The sequence below is a fragment of the Pungitius pungitius genome, chromosome 20, assembly GCF_949316345.1.
Source record: "Pungitius pungitius chromosome 20, fPunPun2.1, whole genome shotgun sequence".
NCBI classification, from domain to species: domain Eukaryota; kingdom Metazoa; phylum Chordata; class Actinopteri; order Perciformes; family Gasterosteidae; genus Pungitius; species Pungitius pungitius.
Genome location: NC_084919.1, coordinates 9,722,288 through 9,738,221, shown reverse-complemented (window position 1 = coordinate 9,738,221; position 15,934 = coordinate 9,722,288). Strand labels below are relative to the sequence as shown.

The window sequence follows — 15,934 nt, the reverse complement described above, 5'->3', positions numbered from 1 at the left end:
GACACAACATGCCCCTCACTTTTCTGTATCAAGTTCCCACACCACGCTTGTGTTGGTTGCATATTGATCCACGATTGGCTATAAGTGACAGTGGTGCACAACAAGCACTCTGCTCTCTTCAGCGGGCTTCTGTGACGAATTTTACACATCAATATGCAGGGAGAAGTTAAAGGAAAAAAAAGAGTGGAGCGGGGTTAGAGATTGGTTCCAACTCATTATAGTCTGCTTATATGCAAAAGTATTTATAACCTAATAATAATAAAATAGCTTAGTTTCCCTTACGAGGCCTACGTAGGCCACAGCTTTCTGCCCAATGTGTGAACATTTCATTGTAGCACACAGTTTGGTTTTGGGTCCCCGTTGAGTGACCACACACCTTTATCCATCTCTTTCTCGGAGTCACGTGACGCCCTCAGGTCCCTTTGTAATGACTTTCAGCCGCCGTCCCCGCTTAAGGACCCGTCCGGGTGCAGAAAAGCACCGAGGGCTTAACGGGAATCAAAGCTGTCATTCTGGAGGCTCGCGGGGCCGCGCCACACGCGAGCCGACCAACACACACCACAACGGGGCGGCGGGAGCGCGCAAATGACAAAAGCGCGTGTCTTTAGCCGCTCGGCTGGCCGCAACCGGATCATATGACTCGGCATTTTCCGTAATGCTCTTAAAAAGCTGCTGATGGCCAGCGGTGGCTTGCGCTCCACAAGACCAAAAAGCCAAAAGGAGTTTAGCGGATGCGTTGCTGCGATTATTTGGCCAAGTATCTTTATCCCACATCTAGATTAGCTGCTAATGACGGAGGGGGAAAAACCTGCAACCGCCATGTAACCGGAGAACAAGGGCCCGTACTGTGTGAAAAAAAAACAGATTTAACCTCAACACATGGGCCTTTTAGGGGTATAAATGCAGGAATATTTGTACCCTACAAGTATGGAACAGTAAAGAGAAAAGGTATTTATTTAGTATTAAATAAATGAAATTACTATTTCAAAGTATAAAAAGGAGAAGTGATAATTGTGCAGATCGGCCCCTATAACTATAAATATAATATGAAAGTAAAAGTGAGTGAAGTTCACATTATTTCAAATGTATAGAAGGTTGGGGGTCATTTCATTAAATTGCATTCTATGTTCAGTGACGTCATAATTTGTACAAATGTTGATCTGAAATGTAGCTTAAGTTGTCATATGCAATGGTAGTAATGTACAATGTGATATTTTACCTCATCAAGTCTTTTCACCACTAATTCAATTGAACCGCAGAAAGGAGTCGACATGGTTAAATTACAGCACATGCAAGTGTCTTCTGACGTAAAAGTATTTATTTAGGCTTATGCATTCAAAATTAAGGTTTACATTACTACACAGCAAAATCCTGTTTAATAGGATGATTCAATTGAACACTCAGGAGACATAAATTAGACTTCGCTCTCATGAGCGGTCAGAAGCCTTTTAACAAATTAAGTTAAACATCAGTGGAAAACGACAACAAAGCACATTAAAAGCTTTATGCAGCCACAAAAAAACTCTGACTGGATAACAGGTAACATCCCAGTGTGGTACTCTGGAGTGTGCTAATATTATGTGTGTAATGTCTTTATCTACTCCCCCCGCCCCACTGATGTGCACCCTCACTCTTCTTACAGCAGATCCATGTCACCACTAATGGACATCAAGTGCTTCCTTTTCTGCAGCTCTCTTCTGGACATACATTAGAGACAGAAAACCCATTTTTTCAACCCATAAGTAGAGCTCACACACACTCACTCCTGCACGCACAAGCCACTCATTTTTTGTGGTGCTAGTTGTGCGTGTATCAGGCTACAGGATGCACTGTAGAACGTGAAGATTGTTAACGAGTTGAAAGGAAGAAGAGGCTGGTGCATCTGTGCAGCAAGATGAAGAATAATCTGATCGGTGGTTTATGATGTTAGATATGATTTGACTCAAACAAACAGCTCCTTTAATATGGATCAAAATAAATTCACAAATTAAAGCTCATCATGTCATTCATTAATTTTGCTGGGTTTTAAAGATATTTATAATGCAGGGTTTTGTTTTCTGTTTTAAACACATTGTTTGACATGTTGTGAAGAGATTGTTTGAGAAAGTGAAGGCACAGGTATGCACAAAAAATAAAAAAGGTGCCCAGAGCATTTACTCCTCGTATCTAGCCTCTTGAAGTTCTCTGAATACTCATCACAGGCTCTAGAAACAAACAGGATGCTGCTGTTGAGTCTGCTAAGTTCAAACCTCCCGCACAAGATGGTGAGGAGTCCAATCTTCTCCCGTGATGTACCTTCTGAGTTTAGTCTTCATCACCGGTCTCCTCTTCAGCTCAATTTGCTCTGAATGTTCATCAGACTGGAGTATGACTTTGCCCTTTTGGCTGAAAATGAGAAGAAAAAAAATACAGTTAAATACAATTTGTTGAAATTAAACTGCAAGATTTTTCTTTTTTTTAAATGTGCGTTAATTAGTTAAAGATAAATAAATAATCAACCTGTAGGAAAATAATAAAGTCATAGGAATCTTGAAGAGCTGAAGATAAATCAAGGTTCCTTGTTCAAGAACATTGTGACTTCTTGAAAAGTCATTATCCCGTAATTAACAAATAAAGCTTCCTGATCCGCTCCATTTATGGGAGAATTTTATTCAATTTCATAATTAGGATACGAGGTAGTGAGTCATGGCCAACAACGTGTTTGTGCTGAATTTGAAGAAATTCCCTCAAATTCACATTCACAAGACTTGAACAGATATGAGTTCACAGTGACCCCTTACATAAAAAAAAAAGAAATCAATTCCTCCTTGAGTCCAGGTGGACGTTTGGGTCAATTTAGAGGAAAATGCGTGCGGTGTTCCTCAAGTATTGCATTCAAAAGCAATAAACCGCCAAGGCAGGCGTACAACTGAACAGATAAAGTCTCTTGTCATAGACAAGGCATAAACATTTCCCCACAAAGAGAAAAACAGGAAGCCTGCACCACAGAGAATTTGTAGTCCTTTTGTAAAATAATGTAAAATAAAAAAATAACAGGTTTAAGAGGGAATTGCCATCCAATGACTCGTACCCAGAACAGAGACGTGTGATGAATGAATGAAGAGGGAATCGTCTGAACTGAAGTTAGCCGATAGACGGGAAGCAGTCGTGAGGATACAAAGTCATGGAGATGTTGGAAAATGAGTCCATACAGTATGTTACACTGTTAGGTTTGATGGGAGGATGATCCCAGTGAGCTGTGTTCGCCACAATATTTAGATTATCAGTAATTAATTCATTAATATGTTTCAGGTTTATTCTACTTATTTATCTCTATTTGACTTCATGAAACCTATTTCAACTCCAAATTTATTCAAATTAGCAATTCATTTAAAATAAGCAGCATCTGTACATGACATCTATACGGCAGGCCTGAATAACTTTAATGTTTTGCTATAATTCCAACATTACAAGTTACCTTGTTCTCTTAAAAACAAATCTCTTTGAATTTATTTTTTTTATCAACCTGTAACTACCTCCTTACCACCAAACCCCCTGTATCAGTCAGTCAACCCCCCCTTCCTCCACAAAGACCCCAAACCCCTCAAAAACCCTGTCAAAAAATCTCTCCGTGCGACAAAGAGTGAATTAAGCTGGTTACTCACGGTGTATGAGCTTGCGTTTCTTTTGTTCAGAGTGAAGGAAGCTGCTCAAGTAGAAGATGATGGGCAGAAAGAGCATGAAGCTGGACACGGCGATGACAGGCACCGTCTCCTCGCGGGGGAAGGAACAATTGTATTTCCTACTCCACAGTCTGCGAGTCATATTCATCTGAAACGAGGCAAAGTGCCAAATGCAACACAAGCTTCAGTTGAGCACATAATTATAGGACGCTATTAATTCGACTCTCAAATGTTTACTGTACTCAGGGATTTTACATGCTTCCAATCTTATTGAAAGAATAGCAGACCACGAACCACAACAAACATCTTTCAGTCATTTAAAAAGGAAATTAGTTTTCAGATTGTTGTTTATTATCTCGCATTTCAAATCAAATTCCTGAATCAAAGATCCAAGCTATATTTTCCATTTCTGTCAGGTTTTTTTTTTTTCATCAACGCCCTCTAATATCAAATAAGCACCCATTGAGATATTGGAAGACCAAAGTGAAATGTATTTTCAAAATTGTATGTCATTTCATAATCAAGGCTAAAACATCTGCTCTGACAGTTGAAAAAGGTCCAAGAAAATCCCACTTCCTGTCTCTGACTTTTTTGTCCTTCCTTTTAAACACATTGTCGGGCATGACACATGCATTCCCTGAATTATTCTCGACACAAGTTTAAAGCACGTGTGGAACCATACGATTGTACTTTAGGTTGCAGCTATTATGCTGCTCATTTAAAGAGGAGTTCTATAAATCCTGGACATACATACCGTATCCTCTATGTCAATGCACATAGTCTGGTTGGTCTCCATCCTGCTGTACAGCTCATTCAGGCTTTTGTATGAGCTCTTACAGTCTTTGCATAGCTCGGTATAGTTCCCCTGCAAAAGGCAGACCTCTTTTTAACTTCCGAACATAAACTCATAAAGAACAAAGGGTCAGAGATCAATCGTCGTCTAACTTATGGCGTACCTGTTGATATTTATTGAAGCAGGTGACAGTTTGGTTGTGAGTGTTCATGAAGTACAGCGTGTCATTGGTTGGGCTCCCGAATCCTTTAGTGATACACTCTACACAACAGGAAGTAAGTACATCAGTGAGGTCGATTTACTCAACAGAAGTGGACCAATGAAATCAGATAATGGTTTCATCTTCATAACAAATAAATGACATCCCCCTATTTCATCAAAGATTTGAAACAAGTTTAACATTACAATTGTTGGATAAGTCTTTGGTTATTGTTTAATGTCAGCAAAGAAAACGTCTGCATAAACAATCTTACATTGAAATAATTAGTAAATGAGGTTATTAAACACCATTATTTATAACACAGGTTTGCTTAAAAGATTCCACCTTGTCGTTTGTGAGGATTTATTTCTTTGTTGCATGTGATGGTAAACGCAATACTTTGAATTAACCAGAGTGTTAATTCAAAAGGTATTAATATATGAGATATAGAACAAGCTATTGATGACATCACCCGGGCTTTGGGAAAGTTGACTGTAGATATTTAATAAAAGTCTATTAACCACAGGAATAATCAATTAATAAATAATGAAAATAATTGTAACAAACCACACACAGTCACAAGCTCTTATGGGGGATACTGGACAGATAATGGGCCAAAGGTCTATAGAAATGTCCGATCTCGGTTTCCACATGCAGTGCCCGCTCTAATTAAAACCCAAATCACTGAAGTGAACTGAATGCTGCCTCTACTTGACCCTGCACTCTGACCTTTGTGGTCAAACACATACCCGTAAGTGTGTGTGAGTCAGAAGCTTGGACAAAGGCAGAAGATCCCAATTACACGCATAGAAACCACCGTCATTAAGAGACATCCAAGTAAATGCAGAGGACTCACTGTCACAGTCAGACTTTGACCAAAGGTCCTCCATGTTGCTGTACAGCAGGTAAACCAGCATCAGCCGGTCACTACGCAGGAGGCTGTCCCGGCAGCTGTCATTACCAGGACCCATCTGGGGACACACAGGCACAATTCATCAGGACAGATCCCTCGGATGTCTGGATTCCCTTTGGTCAGATCAGCTAAAACAGAATGTGTCCCTCGGCTTGCTATTGAAGGCAAGTCATGCAGAAGAATTCGCGTTTCCTCTAATTTGTCACCAGCAGCCAGTCGCAAGTCACAAGACCCGTGACTCTTGAGAGATCCCAATACAGGCTTGTCCCCTTCACCCGGGCAGACGGTTTATTCGTAAACTAAAAAACCCCAGAACAAGAACTTTGTAACTGTGAACACACCTGGTCTGACGAGATGTTGACGTAGGTGTCAACGAGGCTTCCGTAGCTGGAGTAACACTTCTGGCAGACCTGAACGGGCCGGGCAGCAGTCACCAGGCAGTTGACGTAGGCGACATATCTCTGGCCGAAAATTAGGAGCAGCTCGCTGCAGTATTTGGTGATCTCCAGGTCTTCTGGGAATAGATTGAGGGAGAATAGAGACTCCACACCGGGTTTAAAGACTGGCGAGTCGCCCATGACAACAGCAGCAGCAGCAGGGCTGAAAGACGGAGTTTGTCTCATGGTGTCCGTTGAATCTGTCGCGGGGAAGTTTTCTTCGCCACTAGACACGAGAGTATAGATGCATATTAACACTAGCAAACCCCAAAACGAGCTGTTTTTGTAAAGAGACATCGTCGAAAACGGAGATTAAGGGATCTGTTCCTCTTTCACCGTACACAACCCATGACTTCCTTGTTGTCTCCCAACGTGATCATGTGACGTTCCTAAATCTCGCGAGACTAAATTATCTTTACGGAGTAAATGCAACTGTGACTTCACATTAGAAATACATATATAAGTTCACTCCAATCCTAAATTTTCTCTCACAAAGACTATTATGTATAATACTTTGGTTACTTAAACTGTGAAGACAACATATTTTTCATTGACAACAAAAAAAAACACTTTCTAGCTGATTAAAAATAAAATTATAAGAATATTTATTTAGGCCTATGTAAATGATATAAACTACAGTATTGATGTCTAATACAAGTGAATCATAAAAGAAAAGGACGAATTGAAGCTGTTCACACATACATAGTATAGGTCTCTGCCTACATTTTGTATAAGGAGTGTGCGTGCGACCACGTGCGTGTGAGTTGGAAAGCGATAGCCGCTCCTTCTGGTCTCCTCATTATTTAGGGGTTTTTGACACCATACAATTTTGCAATGTGCGCTCGGCTCGGGGAAAATAATCACAAAGTCAAGATAAACGATTTGGGCTCCAATCCTGATTGTGATAATTGTCAAAAACCCTCTCGAATCAAGCAACTGCAGTCAATGGTCGTTAATGTGAAATTAGTGGCTCTTGATAACTTGCAGGCCGCATCAATTCCTCAGTCATCAGAGCCTAATGAAAATAAGGGGGGAGAGAAAGCGCTCGGCATTAGCGGCCTATTCTGATGCCTGCGCACAACTCGAGTGGTAAATATGGATTCTGGCCTCTAATGCTCCTCTCACTGCACGTGGCACTATTAGCTCTCCTTCTCCTGTCCAGGGATCACATAATTGTTCAGATGTTTCCCTTTCCTTTATTAGTCATATTCTAGCCTAGTTCTCGGAGAGAATAAATTACCCTAACGATACTGCTTTTCTTTCTTTACACAAAGAATACAATACAAACATGTATTTTATAGTTTGAGTATAGTATTTTTAGTAAAGTGATTGTTGGTTTAATCGTCCAAATAAGCATTAGTATCAATATCCGATGCAAATAAAATGTATAGTGAGTCTGCACTCACATTATTCACTAAGTTTTGGATGTCTTTCGTCTGCGGGCTAATCAGCAGAGCATCAAGTATAATCGGCATATCATTATTATTTGAGATGACCGTTATTGTCAGATGGCAGAAAATGTCTTCATTAGCATGTGATAGATAGCAAAACCAAGAGGACAAAAATCACTAATTAGGCCCATAAATTAGAGACGGTGATGATGAGAGCCCTTCAGAGACGGAGGCAAGACGCAGTCCAAGAGGCTCGTCATGATTTTGCCACCATATACAGCATGACCATGCAATGAAAATAATGGTCAAAAGAAAGTATCTTATAACTTAGGGAAATGGAAAAAATCAACAACTAACTAACTGTAGATCTTGGTATGCCTAAATATCAATCATTCATTTGACCATTAAAAAAGAGCACGGGAATTATTCTCAGATAAACGTACAAAATAAATAAAGAAAAATAAAGAAAAAACAGTTCATATACAAGTTAAAGTATTGCATTTAATATAGAATTTAAGAGCTTATGAAGAACTATGAGCAATACAAAAAGTATAAATTAGATTCATACCATTGGGTATCGTCAAATATTTTACAACCATAGGAAAAACTGTTTTTTTGTGTGTTTTTTTAGCCCAAAAAGAGGCTATACGGTAAAGTTTGTTGAATTTTGGGATCTGAGATTGAGATTTAATTCCTTTCCTTCCATGTGAAAGTTTCTAACTGGACAATCACAAAGGGGTTAACGCAAACCGGTTGAGCCTTAAACTTGGCTCTTGGCGTGGGGAGATAAAATAGGCAAGCTGTAAAGTTATGCAGAAGTTATTCTTCATCCTTCGGGCCGTCCCTAATCCGCCAAAAACCTCATTCTTTCATCGGAGAACTGTGCCTCCTTTCTTGTTCCCCCCTCTCTATACAACATAAAGTCAGACTGCATTTAATGGTTATGTCGGGATGGGAGAGGGGCTTTCTTCTTCCCCTTTTCTCCAGAATATTGCCCTTTTCGTCGTGTGAGTCTCCCAACCCGGGGGGACCCCCATATTCTTCCCTCCGCGTCTGACTCGAATCACAAACTAACCCTGATTTTCACCACTTTGCTGGGAATTGCAGGGAGTGATAATAGAGATTTCGCTTTCATTTTATACGCTTGACTTGGTTATTGTTGCTTTTCTCCTCTCCCGTGATTCTCCCCTCTCCGGGGATTAGCCCTGACTTCGGCCGCTATACTGGCCGCCGAAGTGCCCCTGAGCCTTCGGGGATGACAATTGATGCAGATCAAGGGAGACCTATTCTGCGCCTTTCAAAAGGACTGAGCTGAGCTGGGTTAAAATGAGGGAGTTTTAATGGAAGAAATGGATGCAACTCAGTTTGCTTCCCACAAATGAATTGTTAGTGGGGGTTTTCTGGGGGGAAAGGTATTGACAAACACTTCTGTTTTAATAATAAGCAGTTTATTTTCATTTTATGGAGATCGCTGTAGGCAACAAACCTTCAGACTGCATGACGAGGATGATGAAGATTGTGATGAGGCTAACAGTTGGACAGTTATTGTGAGTAATACGTATGTAGAACGTTGGAAGTGCTGGTGATGGGGAAGAAGAAGAATATTACTATGATCAAGTTTTGCTTAGAATGACGGTGATGCCATCATCATGATGATATTAAGTATATAGATGCTGATGAAGATGATGGTGATATATTGGAGTGAGGATGCCGCTGATGAGGTTGAGAATGCAGAAAAGGATGATGACTGTGATCAGTGAGGAAAATGAAGATGGTGATGCTGAAAATAAGATCCGAATAAGAATCAGCTTTATTGGTCATATTTAGGTAGTTTGTTAAAGCTATTAACACATATTTATTAGGTTTAAGGCTGTTGAATATGAACAACAAATGCATTTTCATGAGAGAAGTACTGTCCTTTTTTACTTATGACCCGTTTTAAACAAAAGGGTTGTTTTAGGCCCCTGTTTCAGTTGTCTGAGTTTCAGTAGTTTCCACCAAACAGATTTCTCCTAAACATCTCGGATGATTTCAGTTTGATAACTGCTTGCAGCCTCCAAGATAAAAAAAAAAACTAAGATAAAACTAATAAGCAAAGATTAGAGATGGGTCTGAATCATGTTCATCAGAACTTTCCTCTCCCATTGTTTATCCCACAACCCTTAAGACGTAGACTCCTGTCTTGGGACCAGCATAAGGCCCTAACTGGCTTTTTACAGTTTTACTTCAGTGAAGGTACTGAATTTTTCCTTCAATACGAGTAAGAAAGAAGCAGAAAAGAGGGATGGGTGTGCTCACTTTAGCTGTGTCACAGGTGTTGCGATCCATCTGCTCTACAGGTGTCACATACACAGCTCGTCACCCCGTGAGAAGCTCTCTGTATCTGCTGCGCCTCCCTTCCATCAGACTGTCTCTGCAGCACGGTGAGAAGTTAATCGCAGTTGACACGGTGTTGTGCACTCTTCCGTGGGCCGGTTGGGTTGGGACCACTGGTGGGAAGCCGGGTCGGTGCTGGTATAGAGGGGGATAATTACCGAACACGCAGCCGACCGCAGCGACACAAAAGGCGCTTTGACTTCCTCACTGCTGGTCGCCCCGAGGGGATGGTCCCACTCCCGGCTCGCCCCCGGACCACTTCTCATCACTCCCGAGAGGCCGAGACGTCTTGTTCCATAACAAGACATGAAACTGACTTCTTTCAGCTCCAGTGAACTGGACATAAACCCCGACTGACAACCTCCAGTGCCCAAACAGAACAGGGAGAGGACGGGTGGGCCGGGACAGAGGACAAGAGAGGGGCGGGGGCGGCAGAGGGCACGCTGAATAAAGTTGTTATTCTCTTTAATCTTACATCTCGAAGGGGAAAACCACACCGAAGCTACTCTAGTTCAAAAAACTAATGTTGGCCCATCGACTTCCTAAAGACCAACGGTGCAACATTTGCATTTTGACGGTTTCGGGCCTCTTTTCACGGAGTGTTTGTCAACTTTTTCTGAGTAAATGAATGACTCCTTCCACGGTCCTCTCAGAGCCATCTATCTCTCTCAGAGCTCAGCGTGTTGCGGCATTGAAAGCACGACGTGCTGTAAATGTAATGGGCCGGGAGTGATTGTTTCTGACAAGCAACAAAACACATCGCCCTCCCCTCAAATTAGTCCCCCAGGAGGGGGTGGGGTGAGGGGTTCATGTCCCAGGAGACGCATCGGCAGACAGCATGCCAGTAGAGCATGAGCATGCATGTGACTTCCAGCATCCAGACCCACGCCGGTGGCTTTCTTCCACTGACCCCGGTGGGTTGTAAAAATAAAATTAAGCTAAGTTAATTCAAGTGTTCTACCTTAAATGTGTCTTTCCAAACTAAAATGAAACTACTTTTACAACCGTATGCAGCCGCTGCTGAAAAAAATAAGATTTTTTTTTTAAATTCCGTAGCACTGAAAGTAATTAAAAAATATATATATTTTTTTTTAAAAGTACACTGTTTTTTTAATTTATTTGTCACTGCTAACCCACTTACACAACATCAAGAGGAAGACATATCTCTCAAAACATTATTTTTAATGTTTGTCATGATATTTGTTTTAAGTAAAAGTAAGCTCATTTGAATTGTTTAATTTAAATAATGGTATGATACCTAATTATCAATATTTATGTAGTCTCAACACTTTTGGGGCGTTATTTATCATAATGATAGTGGTCTAAAATTACATGAAATTGCATAGTTTTAAGATTCAACGCTTCAAACCTTCTTGGAGTAAGACCCCAGCAAAAGCATCTTTGTTCATTAGCAATCAGAATGCAATAGCGTGCTAAAGAGATTATTTGAACAACATTTCACTTAAAGCACTGGAAATAAACAAAAAGGGAAGTAAAATTCAACTATAGGTACTTCCTTAAAATGTATATTTTATTACGTATAATTTGTATGAAAAGTTAGAGGGATTACAAAATAGAACAAAGAATTATTTACTGTGGTCCTTCTCAAGAAAAGACAAAGTGTTCGGCCAAATTGAGGTTTTAAAGGTACAAAATGAAGAAAGTAATGTACTAATTGCCAAAACCTTTTTCTGTTACATGTATAGTTAAATATATAGTTAATTATAAACGAGTCATTTAAAACCTACATGGAATTAATTTTGTTTTTCAAAAACAAGGTAATGTCAACAAGTATTGTGTCAACACTGAAAGAAAAGCTTGTTTGGTAACTTTGCAAAAGCAGAGACGCTGCATTGAAGCTCTGTGTCATCCAGTTATATGATTCATTGTGGGCCCGTGGATGAACAGGCAGTTACACTGGGCAGAAAAGGCAGTTAGCTTGTCTGTTAGCTTTAAAGCGAGCCCTGATTTGTGAACGAGCGAGTGGGAGGAGTGCTGGAGGGAAGCCTCTCCTGGGCCCGAAGAAAGGGCTTTGGCCCAGATGCACGCAGCGATGTTAACTTTGAGTGGCCCCTGTGGCTCAAGCTCAGTGCCCCCCCTCCTTCTTACTTCCCGAGCCCCCAGGTTGCCTTTGCATGACATCATCCCCAAACTATGCCCCCCCATACCCATGTGAATCTGAGCTGTCACAATCGCCAGCTACCCCCCCCCCACCCACACACGTTAAACTGTACTGCGCCACGAACCCATACGCCCCCCCCCCCCCCCCCGCACCCACACACACCCCCGCCCCTTCCCCTCTCTTCTTCTACTACCAATCTCCTCCCTTCTTCTTCTTTTTTAACCCCCAGAAAGGCATTGTTTGAGTCAGGGCTTGATCAAAAAACTGTTGCCCGCCAACCGCAGGGCTTTCTGTAAATTCAATAAGGCCACCTTAAAGATTTTCCTAATTAATGGATGACATCTTTGGCTGGAGGAGAGGCTAGGCATTCTGCTCCAACTCGCTCTTTGTTCGCCTCCTAATTAACTTTCCTAGGTCACTCAGGTCCCCGCAACCTGAGAGTGAAGAGCCCCCATTGAGGAGGGAGTTGTAAACTTACTTTTTTTGCCTCGGCACTTAAAAGGGGAAAGCAACTATAGGGAACAGAAAATATCCTATTTAAGTCCTTTGTGAGTGAACTGCTTGCACATGTTCCAATAAAGGAAGTCTTCTAAATAAGCTGCCATGTTGCTCTCCGCTCCCCCTCTTTCTCCCTTATCCCACCTCTTTCACTCCCAGCTCCACAGAAAGGTTATGAATGATAGCTCTGGGTTGAGGGGGGTAAAGGGCCAAAGGACAGCATCTGGGCATTGTGGAATTGTGAGCATCTGAAACTTTAAGGGAATTTGAGGATGGGAAAGCACTGAGCTCCCCGTGAGGTGGGGTTGGATGATTCAGTAAAACGTGGTGAATATGAGGGAGAAAGAAACAAGTGCCTCTTTGCCCTCATCATTGTTTGGGTGTTTCTAAAGGACCACATGTCTCCCAGACGCTTTCATCACTCTTCATCTTTATCTTTCAAAGTTAAAAGAAGAAAAAAAAGTGTCACATTGAAACCGGCCTACATATGAAATATCTTCACATAACTTCCTTTCATTACTTAAATCTGCACAGAGACAGACATCATGCAATGTCCCTTCATATTTTGTTTTAAATATGTTTTTTTTGTTAGTTATAACTGCAGTTTCAAGCAAAACACTTTTACTGGTACAAACAAAAACAATGAACTGCTTTAGATTTACATGTTTACATACGTATTATGTATAATAATTATTAAAGAAGAATATTTGCAATTTTGTGGTAGTGTTGGTAGCTATTGATGTGTGCAAAGGGTAGCAACCTTAAATCACACATGTGTGAACTTTTGCATCATTCTTTCTCTCTCATTACACCTAAAACTATTAAATGAATTAACACTCAATCAAAAAAATTGCAGTCATAGTAGTTGTTTTTTTTGCATGAAGGCCCATCTACGGGGTCCTCATCTGGCTTTTGTCTGTGCCACAGTCTGCTCCTTGAAACCTTAGATGTAAGATAGCATTGTAGACAACAAATAGGTGAATAAGAATATTATAGGGATTAAAAGGAAAGAAGAGGAGAAATGTCCACATGTTTGAACCACCATTACCTTTTAGACAAAGTTCATTAGTAAAGTGTGTTTAGGGGGCTAAAGGTTGCATGACATAATTCTGTCTTGGGATTGAACATTTAACTTTTTTTCTCTTGTTTGTGTGTGTTTGATCCTTACTTTTAAAACTCTGTAGTGACCTGATGAAGGTCTCCCAACTTAATCAGTTCTGTCGAGTTTGTTATAATTCAATATGGTCCCCCACATGATTTCAGTTTCTCACACACTCGTACCCTGTGTGCTTTACATTGGACTCAGCTTAAAGCCAATTAAAGCTTCTTCCATTGTTTGCCACTTTGGAGTGAATTTGAATACACACATTATCAGCCTTACGCTACATGGAGAACTTTAGAGTACTAATCTTCTTGGACTTCCCACTGAAAACAGCACAATCGCAGAGGAATTGTCCAACATGATATTAGGCTCAACTAACATGACTACAGATCCCACAGTGCCAATCAACGGGTGTACGGGGCTATCTACAAAAGTATATGTCAGGACCATACAAATACCACATGCTCATTAATATTTTTATCATTTCAGCTGACACACACTTGTCCACTGACCTAGATCTGCCCTGCAAAGAGCCTCATCACAGACATTACGCCCCAGTCTGAAAACAGGCGAGGTCACATGCCCCTGATTCTTTCATTACCGCACCAGTCCCCAGTGTGTCTGGGTGTTTATTAAGACCTGTGAGGTGAGTGTGAGCCTCCTAATGACAGCCCCTGTGCTGCGGGGGTCCCCGAAGGTTAATGACGAGCGGAAACCGTGACCCCAGACTGTGACCGTTGAACCTGACCGGTGGAGCCGGCGGAATCACATCAGGGGAAGCGGGGCAAAAGCAAGACTGACTGCTGAACAGAGCGGGAGCAAACAGCCCAAGGACTGTCATCTAACCCTAACCCTGTCAGGCTGGCTCCAGGTGAAGCGCTGCTGATCCGTCTGACGGCCCGAGACCACTGTTCACACTGCCTCTGCTTTTTAAAGGGCATTTAGAAACTCTGTGTGTGTGTGTGTGTGTGTGTGTGTGTGTGTGTGTGTGTGTGTGTGTGTGTGTGTGTGTGTGTGTGTGTGTGTGTGTGTGTGTGTGTGTGTGTGTGTATGGAAGGCACATGAGATGAAAGTTTGTTTTTGCAACATGCCACTGGCAGGGGGGCAACTGTTCAAGTTTTCATTAGCTTATTTCCGATTGGTTGTTTGACGTTTGACTGTGGATGAGTTTTACAGTGAGATCTTTCCATTCGGCCACTGAAGAGGGACGTCACATTAAATCTGACAATAAGACGTGAACTCAGTGAGATCGACGTTGAATGTGCCACATATGACGAAACCTCCAGTGGAAAAAATACTTATAGGCTTTACAAACATTTTTCAAAATAGGATTTTTTTTTTTTTAAAGGGAGTAGATATTACTTTTATAGACAAAATATTATAAAAATATCTCTAATGTATTTGAATCTTTGTCATAATGAATGAACATCTGACAACAATGTTTAGTCCCAACTAATCAGTTGTTAATGAGAAGATCAGATATCTACACAAACTGAGCTTTAACCAACAAATAACAATGATAAATGTGAGGTATGTATCTAAAACATCTAAAAGAATACATTTTCTTCATCAAGATGTAAAATATCATGTGATTTGAGTTTTGAAGTTACTCAAAGAACTTAATGACTGTCCATCATCTACTGATCATTTATAGACCATGTCATACTGTTAATGCATTATTATTTAAATGTTAGTAGTTTTTTGTTGTTTTTTGGAAATAGTCTCATTATTATTACTTATTATTCGGGTGTGATGAAAACAATATTCAAAACAATTGCCATGGGGAAATTGACGCGTGGTCTTAAAACTCAAACTATCAGTGAAAATATACTCATTCAAAATAAAAAACGAAGATTCATGGCCACAGTAAGTGACACCTTACGCAATGTATAAACTCTCACCTAATCACCGGGAGTAAATGTTTCTGTCAACTTGATAATGAATGAAAATGCACGCTTCCAGCCACCTTACACACATTTCACCTACGGAAATAGTAAACACAGTCACATCTGCATGAATGAAACCTGTTTTTTTAACTGTTGCTAATCCTGGCATTTTCACCCACCACTTGCAGGGAGAATATTAAATGAACTGTAGATACATTGATCACATTGCATGCTCCTTGGCTCTCACAAGTTTGTCTTTGCAGTGTGAAAAGACTAAGCCCCTCTACTCAGCTGTCATAATTTGTTAACGAGTCTTTTCAGGGAGGGAAAAAAGAAAAAGAGAAGACAGAAAAAAAAGAAAAGAAGGCTCCTCACGAGTGACTGAAAGCTGAGGTCCATCCAGAGGGAACCCAGGGGCGACATCAGACCGATTTCAGACCAGCCCGTGATGGCATCTCTGTATATTTTAATATTAATGATCCCGGGCCGCAAAGCCGCCTCTAAGCCTCCAACAGGTGCCCCAGTCGCACTCGAGTCTGAAAAACTGGGATCATT

The 15,934-nt window shown here is 41.0% G+C and overlaps 1 protein-coding gene across 1 annotated transcript; it reads right to left on the bottom strand.

Moving 5' to 3' along the window:
* Positions 1-1,300: 1,300 nt before the first annotated feature.
* ostm1 (osteoclastogenesis associated transmembrane protein 1) lies at positions 1,301-6,383 on the bottom strand. Its single transcript, XM_037449961.2, has 6 exons — positions 5,909-6,383; positions 5,511-5,625; positions 4,619-4,716; positions 4,417-4,527; positions 3,645-3,810; positions 1,301-2,385 (listed from the first exon to the last, which is right to left on the bottom strand). The coding sequence occupies exons 1-6, from the start codon at positions 6,299-6,301 to the stop codon at positions 2,330-2,332; spliced, it is 939 nt and encodes a 312-aa protein (XP_037305858.1). The 5' UTR covers positions 6,302-6,383; the 3' UTR covers positions 1,301-2,329.
* Positions 6,384-15,934: the final 9,551 nt, after the last annotated feature.